The sequence below is a fragment of the Syngnathoides biaculeatus genome, chromosome 7 (genome assembly GCF_019802595.1).
Source record: "Syngnathoides biaculeatus isolate LvHL_M chromosome 7, ASM1980259v1, whole genome shotgun sequence".
Classification (NCBI taxonomy): Eukaryota; Metazoa; Chordata; class Actinopteri; order Syngnathiformes; family Syngnathidae; genus Syngnathoides; species Syngnathoides biaculeatus.
In genome coordinates, this window is record NC_084646.1 from 13,654,252 (window position 1) to 13,672,376 (window position 18,125).

At 41.1% G+C, this 18,125-nt stretch overlaps 1 protein-coding gene across 2 annotated transcripts in view; it reads left to right on the forward strand.

Moving 5' to 3' along the window:
* The window catches only part of rxrgb (retinoid X receptor, gamma b), a 38,826-nt gene extending 21,734 nt beyond the window's left edge, over positions 1–17,092 (forward strand). For both annotated transcript variants that reach the window (XM_061825720.1, XM_061825719.1), the window contains exons 2-10: positions 3,389–3,630; positions 9,231–9,375; positions 9,453–9,632; positions 10,871–11,031; positions 11,973–12,102; positions 13,855–13,987; positions 14,203–14,294; positions 15,615–15,720; positions 16,591–17,092. In XM_061825720.1, coding sequence (XP_061681704.1) covers positions 3,389–3,630; positions 9,231–9,375; positions 9,453–9,632; positions 10,871–11,031; positions 11,973–12,102; positions 13,855–13,987; positions 14,203–14,294; positions 15,615–15,720; positions 16,591–16,738 — 1,337 coding nt within the window. In that variant the 3' untranslated portion in view covers positions 16,739–17,092. The remainder of the gene's footprint in view (positions 1–3,388; positions 3,631–9,230; positions 9,376–9,452; positions 9,633–10,870; positions 11,032–11,972; positions 12,103–13,854; positions 13,988–14,202; positions 14,295–15,614; positions 15,721–16,590) is intronic.
* Positions 17,093–18,125: the final 1,033 nt, after the last annotated feature.

Sequence of the window (18,125 nt, forward strand, 5' to 3'; positions counted from 1 at the left end):
CTGAGGGAAACCATAACTACAATGCGGTCTGCGACCAAAATGATTTCAACACCCCTGATATACATCCATCCATTTTCTTTTGCCGCTTATCCTCAGGGGAGTGCTGGAGCCTATCGCAGCTGTGAACAGGCAGGAGGCGGGGTACACCCCAAAATGGTTGCCACCCAATCGCAGGGCACATACAGACAAACAACCACACTCACAATCACACGTAGGGGCAATTTGGAGTCTCCAATTAATGTTTTTGGGATGTGGGAGGAAACCGGAGTGCCCGGCGAAAACCCACGCAGGCACGGGAAGAACATGCGAACTCCACACAGGTGGGGCCGGGATCGAACCCGTGCCCTCAGAACTGTGAGGCCAATGCTTTACCAGCTGATCCACCGGGCTGCCCCCTTGATATACACTAATAATGTATATATACTCATATGTGTACTTTTATCCAGTTAAGGCACATGACAACAGATTCTGATTTGGAATGTCGACCTGGCTGCAGGCAATGAAGTAGCAGAGTAAAAGCAGATACAAATAGGTATAAATGTACTGTACAACAATACTCCAATGTGATATAGTTACATATTTACATGATATGATAGTTATATATTGACATGGTATGACAGTTACATATTTACATAACATATTACATCATAGCACACGGTGAACAAAAGGTTCCTAACAGGCTCAAAAACAGGTGTTGTAGTTATGCACAATATCCCTCCCAAATTTTTTCAAATGATGATATTGGAATCGGCGGCACGGTGGATCAGCTGGTAAAGAGTTGGCCTCACAGTTCTGAGGACCCGGCTTCGATCCTGGTCCCGTCTGTGTGGAATTTGCATGTTCTTCCCATGCCTGCGTGGGTTTTCTTCGGGCACTCCGGTTTCCTCCCACATCCCAAAAACATGCAACATTAATTGGACACTCTAAATTGCCCCTTGGTGTGATTGTGAGTGTGACTGTTGTCATTCTACATGTGCCCATTGATTGGCTGGCAACCAGTTCAGGGTGTACCCCGCCTCCTGCACGTTGACAGCTGGGATAGGCTCCAGCACTCCCCGCGACCCTTGTGAGGATAAGCGGCAAAGAAAATAGATAGCTGAATGGGATATTGGAATCAATGAGGTGAGTGTTGTATTAGTTCCAGAGTATTCCAGTCATTTTTGGCAGATTTTTTAGGCAATCTGAAACACCAAAGAATTTTCCCAACAATAAACAGCTCCAAAAATTTGAGAGGAGGCTCAAGAAGTTTTTTCAAAAGCATTTTTTCACTATTCACTGCAGGACTCAGTCCCACGATTAGTGCATTACTGTAATGTAAATTGATTTCTTTGGCTTTATTTGTTCATTTAAGCACAGCAGAGACTGTGCAACTTTACCAAGCATGTTTCAAATCACTTGTCAAGATAAAACAACTGTACTGTCATTTGAGCAAGCTTACATACCGTCACACCCGCATGATATTTGCGTCACATGCTTCATCATTAGTAACATTTCACCCGCCCCCGCCCTCTCCAAAAAGGTTGATTTATTTGAGTCACAGACATTAACCCTGAGACGAGTGCATCTCTGTGCGGCACACGACAACCTTTACGCACGGCATCCGTGCCAGGTGTTTACGTGGGTGGTCACGCGCACCCGTTGAACCCGCGTGTTGGTGGACGCCGCAACCGATGTTGGGGGGCAAACGAGTGGCCTGACAGCTATGGAACGTGAAATTACACACAGTGCATCCTGTTACCCAGTTGACTGACATATAACTCAAGTAGGTCATGTATGCAAATGCCAGCCTGTCACTTCACATCACTGGATCCAACGCAAGGTCAGCACTCTTGACACCAAAATCAGGAAGGCCTCATTCTGTTAAGGGTTGATTAAAGATACAGAAATGCAAAAATGTAGTGTTTGGGATCGTTTTTGCTCTGACAATGAAAAAAAAAAAACTCTGGGAATGCCAGTAATTAATATATAGTATCTCCGTTATCACAATACTTTAGAATTCAAATGAGACAAAAAGGATTATTATGGAGAAACTCTAAGAACTGAAGGAGACCAAATAATAGGGTGCATAGCCTTGACTTTGATTCATACCATCTCTTTTTGTGCTGTTGTGCTCATTTTTTTTGTAACAACAGAGTTTAAAAGGGCTCTAAATAAGTCCACGTTTTTTTTTCCCCATTGCTGTCTAACCTGCGGGAGGTGTTGATTTGTCTTAAGGGGATGACTCACCCGGGCTTCCATTGGGGGAGCAGCCAGATTCCAAGGAAATAGTTGTGGTCAACTGCCTGTTACTAGAATTTTGTTAAAAATGTTTTTTCATTTGTAAATACCAATCAAAATGTAAAAAGTGCAAAAAGTAAAAAGTATTAAAAAATATTTGTACTGTACATTTTTATCCTATAAGTTTATATACATTGTACATCATATTTATTATTTTCAATGAGTGGCACAGATTTCAATGATATATATTAATATACAATATGATCGTGGACTATTTTCCTTATTCTGCATACATTCATTCATTTGTTCATTTTCCAAGCCGCTTATCCTCACGAGGGTCACGAGAATGCTGGATCTTATCCCAGCTTCATCAGGCAGGAAGGAGGGTACACCCTGAACTGGTTGCCAACCAATCGCAGGGCACTTAGAGACATTCACAATCACACCTAGGGGCAATTTGGAGTGTCCAATTTTTTCAAATCATTTAGTTTAAAATTCAATTTATAACAAATACAAAGATTTTCCACTTAGTTCTTCAGCTTTTCATGTTTTTGGGGATCTGGGAGGAAACCAGAGAGCTCAGAGAAAACCCACGCAGGCACAGGGAGACCACGCAAACTCCACACAGGCGGGGGTGGGATTTGAACCCCGGTCCTCAAAACTACGAGGCTAACGGTTTAACTAGTTGATCCACCTTATTAAAAAGAACATGCATATTTTTTCCGTGTTTATGGAAAGGTTGGAACAGATTAATCCCATTACTATTCATTTGAAAAGGAAAAGATGATGTGGTGTTAAGTGTAAGTTACGGAAGTCGTCAGGGAACAAATTCAACTTGTTAGATAAGGCACCAGTCCAGTTTTACAAGTGGAATGAGAATGCCATGTTAAATCCCTATCCATCCATTTGTGCCATTAAAATGATACTTATGCATTCATATCTTGAGATTTTATTCAGTTTATGGGATACTTTGTTAGATTTTTCTCAGATTTGTGCTCCTTGCATGGAGTCACAATCCGCCACGTTTCTTCTGAATCAGCCATTTACTAGTGATATGTAATCCATTCACATATTCATGCCCATTCATCTTTGTTTTTTTTAATTGTACTTGACTTTGATTCATATTATCTCTTTATACCACGCCCTCATCAAACGCTCCCTCTTCTTGTAGATTCTACTGGGCCAATGAGCACGGCCCATTCTCACCCCCACGCCCAGCAAATGGGCGGCATGGTGGGCCACCCGTCGGTCATCAGCAACTCCAGACACTTGCCGTCGCCCATCTCCACCATGGGCTCGCCTATGAACGGCCTGGCCTCACCTTACTCCGTCATCACCTCGTCTCTGGGCTCGCCCGCCGTATCGCTGCCGTCCACGCCCAACATGAACTTCGGACCGCTCGGGAGTCCGCAGGTGAGGAAAAAAAAAAATGCTTGTGAATTGATGCACGTGTTGGCTCAATAGACAGGATGGGATGGATTTAAAATACAAAATACATTTGCGATTACATGTCACTACCACAGTTGTACTTATTTCTCCAAGAAGTTCACTTTTTATATTCCCATTCATGTTAAAACATTTTACCATTTGCTTTCGAATCGAAGGTTAAATGTAAAAGCCGTTCCCAATGTCTTGGACTTGCATACCTTGACCTTCGTCATGCCGGTTCTCACCGTTTTCTGACCTTTAAACTTGTGGCCTTTGAGGTCGTCCCTGTGTCTGTTATCATGTGAGCGGGCTTATAGTGCAGTTCTCGCTTGAGCCCTTTAATGAAGTACTGCGTGAGAGAAAGAGAGCGAGAGAGAGAGAGGCGCAGGAGAAAAGAGCAGCCTTTATCTTTGTGTATTTTCTTATGCTCTATTTACTTCTGTGTCTCCAGCCTTTGTCTGTTTCTATCGTCCGGTTTTGTAATGCTCGTGCTCCATATTTAGCTCTTTTCAATGTGTTGCAGCACCCTCTTTTTTTAGTACATACATACATTATACATGAGGTGTGTCAGAAAAGTCCGAGGACTGTTTTAACAAAAGCAATGAAGTGGTGCCTTGAGATATGAGTGACTCGGCTTTAGGTTTTTTTTTAACCATTGTTTGGATGGGTTTTTGTTGTTGTTGTTATTATTATTTCTTTGTGTAGCAAGCAAAAATTTAGGATAGGAGTTCTTGTTTGATGGCAGTGAACTCCAACTCATCCCAACAAGCGGCAGTTAGGCAAACAATGAACAATTCATTTTAAAAAAGCCTTTATTGTCTCTCCCAATTGAAGGTGACTGTCAAACTAAACATCAAACAAATAAAATTACACATTGTGTATTAGAAATATATCTTTACCTTGCTAAAGTATGTTTAACTGCAAAACACCATAGAGGGGCGAACAGCTAGTATTATTTTTACAACACTTTAAGCAACACATGTAGACAGACATACAATACTCGCAAGCATATACACGCTATCCTTTGCGAATAATGACTAATATTTCTATAGTTTACTGAGTCACTTGTGAGACTCTTTTTCAAATGAGTCTCTTTATTATACTGCTACCAGGTGGACAAGAAAGACACATCAAAAGGAGCAGCACAATGTCCGTTGAATTGAACCAATCAATGTGGCAAAAACTGAAATTCTTCACATTGTACTTAATTATTTAATCACAGAATTCCATCCATCCATTTTCTTTTGCCGCTTATCCTCACGAGGGTTGTGGGGAGTGCTGGAGCCCATCCCAGCTGTCAACGGGCAGGAGGCAGGGTACACCCTGAACTGGTTGTCAGCCATTCGCAGGGCACAGAGAGACAAACAGCCGCACTCACAATCACACCTTGGGGCAATTTAGTGTACAATTAATGTTGCATGTTTTTTCGGATGTGGGACGAAACTGGAGTGCCCGGAGAAAATCCATGCAGGCACGGGGAGAACATGCAAATTCCACACAGATGGGGCCGTGATCGAATCCATCCTCAGAACTGTGAGGCCAGCACTTTACCAGCTGATCTAATCATAGAATTTTTGAATAAAATAAATTAATACATATAGTTTGTTTGTTTTTTTAATTAAAAAACATTCTTGGAGGGTGGGGGGATGTCTGCAATGGAATAATGGTAATTGCATTTCATTTCAGTGGCGAAAGACTATATCCTCATCATTTAGAGAGCATGGATATTTTTCAAGTTTATATCATTTATGACACTGCTACTATTTTTTTTTTTTTCTGGCCCACTTTGTACGTGAAAAAAATTAATGGAACATGCCTCAAGATTGCTCCGCCTTTTTCTGTCCGGCATATCGGACTATGACAGCGAGCTAATGGAGGATCAATGGAACTTTAGCCACAGAAAGTTGTTGAATGTCCCACAGAGTCCGGCACCGCAGACATGACACTGTCCATATCGTACGTTGCGGACTGTATCGATCCATGCCTGAAGGGACACTCAGGGTTAATACCCAATTATGAGGTCATTGTGTCATATGGAATTCTGCACATCTTATTTTGTTCTGCAGCCAACTAAGGTGTAGGACCGCACACACAAAGTCCAGTATTTTTCCTCATTCTTTTGTGAGGATGTTCAGTTTGCCGGCAATCCAGACCTGATTATAACATTTTGACCAAATGAATAATAAATGACAACTAATACAAAGCAGAACCACAGTGTAAGTGTGATGCAATCTCTTCCCAGGAGATTGGACGTTTGATTTATTTAGTTAAAAAAAAAAAAGTTTTCATGAGGAATCATGGAAATTTAATCAAGCTGGACTTTAGCCATCATAAAGTTGTGGATAATATCTTGAATCTTTACATAACAGATAATGTTTTAGTAACATTTTTATATAGTTGTCATGTAAGATTTAAAAATAATACTAATTACTTCCTATCTACGTCACAAGCACACAGAAATCTTATGCAAGACTTGTGACATTTTTTTTTTGCATTTCGCATCCAGCCAGTAAATCACATAGTTGTCAAACTTACCAAGTCAAAATGCCATAGACAGGCAACCAAATAGCATCTCTCGCTCTCTCTCCCTCCGTTTATATATATATATATATATATGTGTGTGTGTGTGTGTGTGTATATATATATATATATATATATATATATATATATATATAAATAAAAAGAACATATGTATTTAGTATCTGTCTATGTTTTGCGCCACCATTTGTGTTCAAATATTCATTCATCGCTTGAAGTTTTATATATATATATATATATATATTATATATATATATATAAAAAGAACATATGTATTTAGTATCTGTCTATGTTTTGCGCCACCATTTGTGTTCAAATATTCATTCATCGCTTGAAGTTTTATATATATATATATATATATATATATATATTTTTTTTTTTACACAAATGGTGCCACAACTCATGTAGACAGATACTGAATACATATGTTCTTTATCCTCTCCAAAGAACAACTTGCATTGCTGCAATTTTCGAGGAGCTGTATCGGTATGCCTGTATTATAATACTCCCAGGTCTCCAAGGTATGCAGAAGGAGCAGCCAAATGTCCATTTCATAGTATTACAGACTGCTATTTTTCTTATTTTAAAAAAATTTGAGGCGGAAAAATGGTTTGAGATTCAAATATTTTGAGGTACGTGCACCACTGTAGCAACAAATTATTGGAGACCTCTGCATATTGACTCTTAGTTTCAGGAGTCTCAGCAAGTGAAAAAGTCCAGAAAAACATTTTACTCACATGCTGCTGTATGTTTTTCATAGCTTGTATTGCATAAAGAACGTATGATGCGTCAATAAACCTTAAAAGGTGCTTATCTCTGTTTGAAGCATGTTTTTATGTCTGGAGCTGAAGTAACATTTGATCAGCAGTTTAGATTTGTATTGTGTACCCACGTGAAATTAATTATGAGTCTACTCTGTGGCCGGGTGTTTTGAAGAGCACTAGCTGCTGAAGGGGGCAGGGCTCATTTAAGTACAAGTGTCTGCCTCGGGGGCACGTGCGGACGGCGAGCGTGCAGACAGAAAGCCGAATCCCACGCGTGCTCGTCTCAGCCGGTAGGTCACCACCTCGAGGTCTGTGATGAGTCCACCGCTAGGCCAGCGTCAGACGAGAGTGCACATTGTAAATAAGTGATAGGAAAAGCCCGAGGTGACTGAGACGGAGGTCGTTTATGTCAGACCGCATCAAATATGTAGGACAGAGAGGCATTTGTCGGTCAGCGTTTCCAGCTGCGATGCAGATGTTTGCACGTAAACATTAAAAAAAAAAAAGAAAAACATTTCTGGTTGGCTTTTGTCAGCATAAGAGGCTCAAAGGAAGGGATTATGAAAATGAAAAAAAATGCATTTTTCAAATTTTATTCAAATTTCCCCCATGTGAAACAATATATAATAATATAACAAATATAGGCGGCGCGGTGACACAGCTGGTAAAGCGGTGGCCTCACAGTTCTGAGGACCTGGGTTCGATCCCGACCCCTCCTGTTTGGCGTTTGAATGTTCTCCCCGTGCCTGCGTGGGTTTCCTCCGGCACTCCGATTTCCTCCCACATCCCAAAACATGCAACATGAATTGGACACTCTAAATTGCCCCAAGGTGTGATTGTGAGTGCGACTGTTTGTCTGGATGTGCCCTGCGATTGGCTGGCAACCAGTTCAGGGTGTACCCTGCTTCCTGCCCATTGACAGCTGGGAGAGGCTCCAGCATTCCCCGCGACTGTCGTGAAGATAAGCAGTGACGAAAATGGATGGATATTAACAATAATGTATTACAAATTACACCTACTCACGATAAATTGAAGGGTTAGGACTCAATTAAAAAAGTAATCTAATTAAATAGTGCCTTTATTTAATCTTGATGAATCACATTTTAATAGCGTAGAAATATTGGTCCTACCACACAACTCTGTTTCATTTAAATTGATTTTAGGCAACTACTGAATCAAATAATTGACACAGACAGGAATTGTGTTGACTCTGGAAAAATTAATTGAATTGCATTTCAAACCAAAAACGGCGGGAAAAGTAATACAAAGCATCCCTGGCCAAAATTAAACATACTTAAAGTTAAAGTGGCTCCATCCATCCATTTTCTTTGCCGCCTATCCTCACGAGGGTCATGGGGACTACTGGAGCCTATCCCAGCTGTCAACGGGGAGGAGGCGAGGTACACCCTGAACTGGTTGCCAGCCAATCGCAGGGCACATTGAGACAAACAGCCGCAAACACAATCACACCCAGGGGCAATTTAGAGCGTCCAATTAATGTTGCATGTTTTTGCAATGTGGGAGGAAACTCACTCAGCCACGGGGAGAACATGCAAACTCCCCACAGACGGGTCCGGGATCGAACCCGGGACCTCAGAACTGTGAGGCCAATGCTTCACCAGCTGAGTCACCACGCCATTGTTTTGGTTTTTTTTTTTTTTTTAGAACAGCATTGCCTCTAAGTTGTTTCTTTTGGGCAGTTGAAAAGTTGGATAAGATGTTGGAGAGTTGAAGCAAAATGAATGTCAAAATGGCAAATGGTGAATAAAAAAAATATCATATTATTGCAGTTGCATAATCTTTGCAATGGTAATGTGACATTTTTGCAAGACTTTCAAGTGAGCTAATATATGGGCAAAAGTCAAAGTTTGACTCAATCGCACTCAAGAGACGATGTCCAACCCTTCAAGTTACATAAATTTATGTCAGAGAGCTGAACATGCTGGCGACCATGTGACTGGCCTCATGTGCCACTCCCAGACTTAGAAACATTTAGAAACCTGCATGACAAGCCTAAAAAAAAATAAAACACTCAGCCCTCCCACTGAGCGGGCATGTGACACACTTTCCCAATAAAATTGTGGCTGTGTCGTTGGGTGTCGGTGGGGCGGGGGACACACAATGGTCAGCGGAGGAGGACAAAAAAGTAAGGGGGGAAAAAAAACAGGAACATGTCACGAGACCACCCAACACCATTCCTCTGCTTCCTTTCCTTCGCCAGTTCACCCTTAGCTGACCACTCCACTCACCCTCAACTCTTGTCCACTTCTCATTTTTTGCTAGATGAACTCTATGAACAATGTCAGCAGCTCTGAGGACATCAAGCCCCCGCCGGGCCTGCAGAACCTGGGTGGCATCAACTACCAGTGCCCGAGCCCGGGAGGCATGTCGAAGCACATCTGCGCCATCTGCGGGGACCGCTCCTCAGGTGACATAGAGGCCGGATTCCCGACGTCACTATTTCCTTCCGCTATCGACGACACGTATCCTTTCGTATGCGTGCAGGGAAACACTACGGCGTTTACAGCTGCGAGGGTTGCAAAGGCTTTTTCAAGAGGACCGTGCGCAAAGATCTCACCTACACTTGTCGAGACAGCAAAGAGTGCCTGATCGACAAGCGCCAGCGCAACCGCTGCCAGTATTGTCGCTACCAGAAGTGCCTTGCCATGGGCATGAAAAGAGAAGGTACTTGGCATTGGGGTACATTTATGATCGACAACAAGAAGTTGAGAGAACAACATGTAAAAATATTACATGTATTTTTTCCCATAAGTCATAATTAATACAGTATTGTCATATCATTTATACATCATAAGCTGACACTCACTGTCTGCTGTATGAGGTGCAGCAGATTTAAAAATTCTACACACCCCTGCTCAATGGACAGGTTTTTGTGATATAAAAAAAGAGACCAAGCTAAAACCCACCAACAATGTGACCTACAACTTGTACCACCTGATTGGATGACAAAAAAAATTGCGAGAGGGTTAGTGAAACTGGCAGCACGGTGGAGCAGCTGCTAAAGCGTTGGCTTCACAGTTCTGAGGACCCGGGTTCGACCCCTGCCCCGCCTGTGTGGAGTTTACATGTTCTCCCCGTGCCTGCGTGGCTTTCCTCCCACATCCCAAAAACATGCAACATTAAATTGGGCACTCTAAATTGCCCCCAGTTGTGATTGTGAGTCCGGCTGTTTGTCTCGACGTGCCCTGCGATTGGCTGGCGACCAGTTCAGGGTGTACCCCGCCTCCTGCCCGTTGACAGCTGGGATAGGCTCCAGCACTCCCCAAGACCCTTGTGAGGATAAGCGGCAAAAGAAAATAGATGGATGGAACAACAACCCTAAAACATGATGCCGCCAACTCCATGCTTCACTGTAGGGACGGTGCTGATGAGGAGTGTCGCGTTTGACATATGGTTTGGAATTCTGGGCAAAACGCTCCACCTTGATTTCATCGTACCGCAAGAAAATTTTCCAATCACGTAGTAAAATTTGTTATTGTCGAAAAAATTTGGAAATGGTTTGTCTTGGTCTCATTTCTACAATAGATCACAAAAAACTACAGTGCAACATGGGTGTGTAGATTTCTTATAGCCATTGTGCACCTGCCCATTTGACGTGTGGTTCAAATCAGTCAATTTAAAACTGGTAGAAAAACTTCATTTATTTCAATGACTTCAACTCATAAAGTGAAACTTGTTCCATATAGATTCATCAATCAATCAAATACTGTTCATAAGTTCGAATTTTTATTTCTATTTTAAAAAGTGATTTGATTCTTTCTGTTGGACTGTAGTATTTTTTTTTAGGATGGTTAATTTAGTGTTAGTGTTTTGATAACATGAGCTCAGGAGCGTACTGTATACTGAATCTGTTGTGTTACACACGTGATGACTGCAAAATTCCGACCTGGTGCGTGTTGTAGCGGTACAGGAAGAGAGGCAGCGTGGGAAAGAGCGCGGGGAGAACGAGGTGGAGTCGACTAGCAGTTTCAACGACGAGATGCCCGTGGACAAGATCCTGGACGCCGAGCTGGCGGTGGAGCCCAAAACGGAGACGTGCTCCGACGGCAGCCCCGGGAACTCGGTAAGGGTTCTTCGCAGCGAGCGACACATTGGCACCACGTACTTTCGTACCCTTTCAAATGTTATCATGCTGACGACTTACCACAGTGACTCCGCGCCAATTTGCGGTTTGGTATTCAAAAATTTACCTACACCCTATGCGTTGTTGTTTTTGTTTCTATGGACTGGTTTACCTTAACCGACAGCAATTTACTATTTATAACACTCCAAGTTACTACAAAATGGTGCCAGACCTCTCGCTAGTAACTAGGAACTTGAGAACATATGTTGAAGTGACTGCATCAAGTAATCAACATTTTTCACGATAGCTAGCTAGTTAGCTAGATAAGGAGCTAGCTAACTAGCTAGCTAGCTAGCTAGATAGATAGATAGATAGATAGATAGATAGATAGATAGATAGATAGATAGATAGATAGATAGATAGATAGATAGATAGATAGATAGATAGATAGATAGATAGATAGATAGATAGATAGATAGATTCAAAAGTCATTATTGTTAGTTTACCAGCAATGCTATTCAATCCACGATGTTTGAGATAACAGAGGTTCGTGAGAGGTGAATATTTTTTTTTATCTTCAGTCGACTGAATGCACATATCAAGACAACAATAAGTCACTTTTGTTCAGCCAGAGGAAGGTTGGATCAAAGAGTCCAATCGTTACACCCATTTCTCGGTCCAGTTTATTTCGGTCTCCATTTCCAAATGATCTCCTTCGAATTTACAGGAGCGATTGCGCCACGCTGGAGCAAGAACTCTTGTGATATTCCTATCAATGTGGTCCAAAATACTTCAGGCTTGCCAAAAACTTGTTCATAAGTCTCAGGAGCATGTCGATCTTGTGCAAAACACCCCAAAATAAGGCTTGCTGTACAGATTTTCTGTTGTCTTGACTTTTGTTCCGGAATGCCTGCTCAACCTTCCCGTTCGTCTGTCCGTAGACAAACGACCCCGTCACCAACATCTGCCAAGCAGCGGACAAGCAGCTCTTCACTTTAGTGGAGTGGGCCAAGAGGATCCCCCACTTTTCCGAGCTCCCCCTTGATGACCAGGTCATCCTTTTACGAGCAGGTAACCCTACCTTGTCTATATAACTATTTATTTACATAATTTGTGCAAAACAAGGCGGTACTGTGGAGCAGCTGGTAAAGCGTTGGCCTCACAGTTCTGAGGTCCCGAGTTCAATCCCGGACCCGCTCGTGTGGAGTTTGTATGTTCTCGCCGTACCTGCGTGGGTTTCCTCCGGGCACTCCGGTTTCCTCCCACATTCCAAAAACATGCAACATTAATTGGCTGGCGACCAGTTCAGGTTGTATCCCGTCTCCTGCCTGGATAGGCTCCAGCACTCCCTGTCACCCTCGTGAGGATAAGCGGCAAAAAAATGGATGGATGGATGTCCAAAACAAAGTAACATATTTGCCAGCTGATGTGCACTGCTTCCACTAACACCATGGCTGAAAGTAGAGAGGAGCTAGTTTACAAAAGCAAAGTCCATGTTACCAACTTGGGGAATTTCTCACCATATACTGTAATGTCTAGATTGTTTTTGTCTTAATATGTGAGAATAAATGTAGTTAGGAGCATCAAACAGGAGATTCGTCCAAATTCTTGCTTTAAGCTGTTTACTGAAATTCCCAGTTGAATTTTACTGTAAAACCAAAAATTAAAGGGAATAACACGTTGTGTATTTAACTAAACCACATAATTTACAAAAGTCTGCTAGCTTAAAGCTAACACACAATAGGTGGGTTAAAGTAATCAGTTTCAACGTTGCAGTCACGTTTAAACACAAACAATGCGGCAACAGTTGTAGACTGAGTACTTTACAGTAGTCACAGAAATATACACCTTGTATTTTGCAAAGGAGTAATATTACTGTACCCAGGTAAGAGCTTCTTGTTGGTGTGTTTATTGTGAAAGTAATTATACTGTCCTCTGGTGGACAAGAAAAGGTACAACGTGACTTAGAATGATTTTTATTTTATTTTATTTCATTTTATTTTTACTTGGTATACTGGTACAAGTGTAGGTGGTATGCACTTTTTAACATGATACAACATAACACATATGATTTATAGGACTCTGAAGTTACAGTCCAGTTTGAGTTTGTATATAATATACTAAACACAAAACATAGCTGTTATACCGCTATTGGTCTTTTTCGGAATTGGTCATTCTAGGGCGGGCGGTCAATAAAAGTCTCTTGATATTCACTTGATATATTTACCATTTAATCTAAATGGGGTAGTAGAGCCAAAAATCAAAGATAAAGTCCCAGCAGTGCGTGCGGGAGCACTGGCCTCTGCTGGTGAAAGATATGCCTACATGAAGAAGTCCTCATACTGGTTGTAAAACCATCCTGGAATAAAAATGCTCACAGTACGAGAATGTAGTTGTAACCTTATGAAAGTTAAGTTTTATATTCGCAAAACGTATTTGTTGTTGTTTTTCCCCAGATAAAATGTCATAGTTTATCGCCACAGTGGCAGAATATATTGGCCTCACAGTTCTGAGGTCCAGGGTTCAGTCCTGGCTCCGCTCCCGTAGGTGTGATTGTGGTTACAACTTGTTGTTTGTTTCTATGTGCCCTGCGATTCGCTTGCAACCAGTTCAGAGTGTGCCCCGCATCCTGCCTAAAGATAACTGGGATAGGACTCTTGTGAGGATAAGCGGGTCGGGTAATGGACAGATGGAAAAAAACAAACACCAACTTAGTCCTCATATGGTTTATCTTTTCAGTGCGCCGCTCACAAAGCTCTATCTGATTTCCTCCATGGAAACGATGTCTTTTGACTTAGGCTGCTTTTGTTCTTCTTCTTGCAGGTTGGAACGAGCTGCTCATCGCGTCCTTTTCTCATCGCTCAGTGACGGTGAAAGACGGCATCCTGCTGGCCACGGGCCTCCACGTGCACAGGAGCAGCGCCCACAGCGCCGGAGTGGGCTCCATTTTTGACAGGTCAGAAGCAAAGAACGAAAAATAATAAGACCGAGAATATATTGATTAATGGGGTTTTCACTGACACTCTCAGAATTGGGTAAGGGTTTCATTATCAACCTGAAATGATACAGGATATGCCAATAAAAAATTTTGACTTGTGGGTTAACCAGGAATTTCAAATGGCTTCCTTTGCTTAATTTTTGACTTACCTTATGTATGTGATATCACTGCAGAGTCCTGACAGAGCTCGTGTCCAAAATGAAGGATATGCAGATGGATAAAACCGAGTTGGGCTGCTTGCGAGCCATCGTCCTCTTCAACCCAGGTCAGTGCTTCTTCAACCACTCACCTTAGAATACCCCTGTCTACGTCACGATTTGCATAATTATGGATGCGGAAATTCGTCCATATCGAGAGCTTGCTTAATTTTTGTATGCAACGCCACAAGCAAGCATGACTTTAGCCGTAGAAAAGATTCTACTTTTCTATTTACCGTAGTGGTCGCATTCATTTTTTTTCTCTTCGTTCTCACTTTTTTGATAATTTCGGTAGGCTTAAAGGGTTGAAAATATTCTGCTGTCACGATATGTTTATTACCTCTTTAGCAGAAGTGACCAAGAAGTTGGATTGCAAGTGACTCTTAGGCTCTGCCGAGTTCATTCAAAAATCGTCCAGAAAATGATGGAAAGCCCTTATTTGATAAACATAACATTGAATAACATTTCATTATTTAAAGAGAAAATAAATTTATCTTCAAAATGTTCAAGCTGTACTTTGATAAAACATCAAAGGGATTTTACAATTTTGTCATTTAATCCATAAAAAATATTACAGCAAGTGTTCATTTTGTTATTAAAATTCTAAAACGTTATTATATTAAAATATATGTTGAGTATTTCAGTTTATTTATTTTCAATTGTGAACTGTAATTTTTATTTAAGAAACTATGTCCTTCATCTAGATTTCCAGTTTTCAAACTTATGTAGACAATTTTTTAACAGTACCATCATTAGAATTTATGTACTTAGATGTTTATTGGGGACTCGACTGAAATAAAATGAAAATTGAGGATTTGACAATTTTATCCCAGAAAATCCCAGAGTTAAGAAATATTACATCCTAAAAAAATATTTTCAGTTTCAAAGTTATAATGTAAAAAAAACGTGCATGTACTTAGCACCCTGTTATAAAAAGAAAACTAATCCAGGTAATCTCTTAGTAATTAGTAAGACATGTACATGTCTAAAACTAAAATAATTAAGTAATGAATACAGGACTTCTAATAGTACCATAATTATATAATTTAAATACTACTTTGTTTTATTAAAAACATTTAAGTCAAATATTTATCAATTAAAAATGTAGCCAAAGTGTTCTTTAACCTACCACTAGATAGCGCCACAGACATTGAGAATGACTCTTTCGACGCTTTCAGAAACACAAAATGGAATGGGGGGGGGCAATGGGAGATATGATTTTCAAATGTTTTATTTATGTAGAAAATATAATACAAATACTCATAATCATAAATAATAACACGAATGAAAAAAATGGAATCCAAGGACTATAATGTTTGTGAGTGTCATTTCTGTGACTGTCGCTGTTGTTGTGTTTTCACGTCTCATCCTCTGTGCATTTGATTCAGATGCAAAAGGCCTGTCCAACCCAACGGAGGTGGAGGCACTGAGAGAAAAGGTCTACGCCTCACTGGAGTCCTACACCAAACACAAATACCCGGACCAGCCGGGCAGGTGGGAACCACTTTCGCATTTCCTCAATTCAATTCAGCACATTTTTTTTGGTGACGTTATCAAACTTTGTACTATTGCTTGGTAATTATAAAGTATTTTATGGAAAGACCACATCTTGATAACACAAAATGCAAAAAGATATTTGTCTTAATTATGATAAACTATGGAAAAGAGGCATTTTTTAAAAAGGAATTAAAGTAGTTTAAATGTTTAAAAACATGCATCCATCCATCCATTTTCTTTGCCGCTTATCCTCACGAGGGTCGCGTGGAGTGCTGGAGCCTTTCCCAGCTGTCAACGGGCAGGAGTCGGGGTACACTCTGAACTGGTTGCCAGCCAATCGCAGGCCACATGGAGACCAACAGTCGCACTCACAATCACACCGAGGGGCAATGTAGAGTGTCCAATTCATGTTGCATGTTTTTGGGATGTGGGACGAAACCAGAGTGCCCAGAGAAAACCCACGCAGGCACGGGGAGAACATGCAAACTCCACACAGGCAAGGCCAGGGTCCTCAGAACTGTGAGGCCAACACTTTCCAGCTAATCCACCGAGCCGCCTGTTTAAAAACAAATAAAATGAATTAATTGAATTTTTGGGGTATAAATTTATATTGCATTGAAATCATTTTTTATTTTTTTTATTTTTAGGATGGTATAATTAAAAATAATTTTAGGGTAGTCTTCTCTCAAAAAAGTAATATTAAAAAGACCCCCCAAAAAAATCTCAAAATAAATAAATAAAAAGAATCTGCGAACATGTGAATCCGCAGTTTCCGATTTGTGAGTATATGTTGGTGACAAAAATCTCTTGCAAGTCTCCATCATGAATTGTGTCGCCGACAACTGCGCGTGTGTCGTTTTTGCTCAGGTTCGCCAAGCTGTTGCTCCGCCTGCCAGCGTTGCGCTCCATCGGCCTCAAGTGCTTGGAGCACCTTTTCTTTTTCAAGCTGATCGGGGACACGCCCATCGACACCTTCCTCATGGAGATGCTGGAGGCGCCGCATCAGATCACATGACCCCTGTCAAATCCCCCCTCTTGTAAATAGCCCTTGTCAGCGACGTGGAGGTGGATTGGGAGGGGAAAAGGATGCTGAAATTGTAAAGTTGAACATTTTATAACGATTCCAAAAGAAAAAAAAGAAACATTGTAATTAAATCCGAAACGCTATTTCAAGGCTGCAGTGAGGACTGACTACAAGCGCCACAGTGAATTTTTTTTTGTAAATAGGACATTGCAGGTGTCTGTTTCGAAGCCGAAACCCGGTGCTTTTGAGAAAGAATCAGATTTTATTCATAGAGTAATTGTACAAAACAACATTTCTTAAAACACATTTGAATATTCTTACAGAATAAAGTTATTAGGAAATACATGTGAAACTCTTTGTCTCTGTATTTTAATGTTCTCTATATAGAATTAAAGCGTTCACAGGTTAAAAATTGGAATGATAGTGCAAAATCACTCAAACTTTATTTATGTATTTATTTGGTTTTGAATCAGCATTTGTAGTTCCATCTGGTCCCCTAGATGGGGCAATAGAGCTTATTGTCAATATTGTTGCCTTCAGGGACAGTCTGGTGACATTGGATTGATTTTACACTGGAATTCAAGTCAGACGTTTTCATTGACTTCCCCCCTGCCGCCTTACTTTTCCACCTATATCTATGATGAGCACACACCCTTGGAAGACAACGAGGCACTCTAAAGTGGTCGTGCCATTGGACGATCCTAAGTGAAGATAATTTTTGGGGCAAGTTAGCACAGCTAGCTAGCTTGCACGGGATAGCCACTGGGGGGATTGAAGGCGCTCAAGTTCTTCTATAGATAGTTTTCGACTGACGTCACACACCTTCCGGTTTAGAGAACGGGCGCCATTTTGGATGGGTAAATTCGAGTCAACAAACATTAACTAAGCAGCAATCATTTCAGAAAGCCGTATAAATGGGGGCGCACTGCTATGTTATCAGTTGCACAAACGAAAGTGGGCCTTTTAAAGCGTTTTTTCTTTCGATTGCCAGCTGTGATCAAGAACCAGTGCACGAAAACGGAGCAGATAGCAACCAAACAGCGACAACTGGGGCTGTTTCGTATTAGCAGAGCTGATCTAGCAGCAAAGTTATTCCCTTACGTCTGAGTTTGCTTGGAGCATTTTGTTCTCGGTAAGTATTGGATAGCTTTTAGAATTTCACACCTACTTAGCAATAACTAAGTTAAGTGAAGGAGAAGTATTCTTTCGGGCCATTGGCCTACATAATACTTGTGTGTGAATGCAATGCATGTCTCCAAAATCTGTATTTTCTGTTTTATTATAATAAGTTTGCAAAAACGATTTACCGCACCGCTAGCTGTTTCGTGAGTTGAGTTAAAAATGTAGCCGCTGAAGTGGAGAAAGAGGTGCGGGCTCT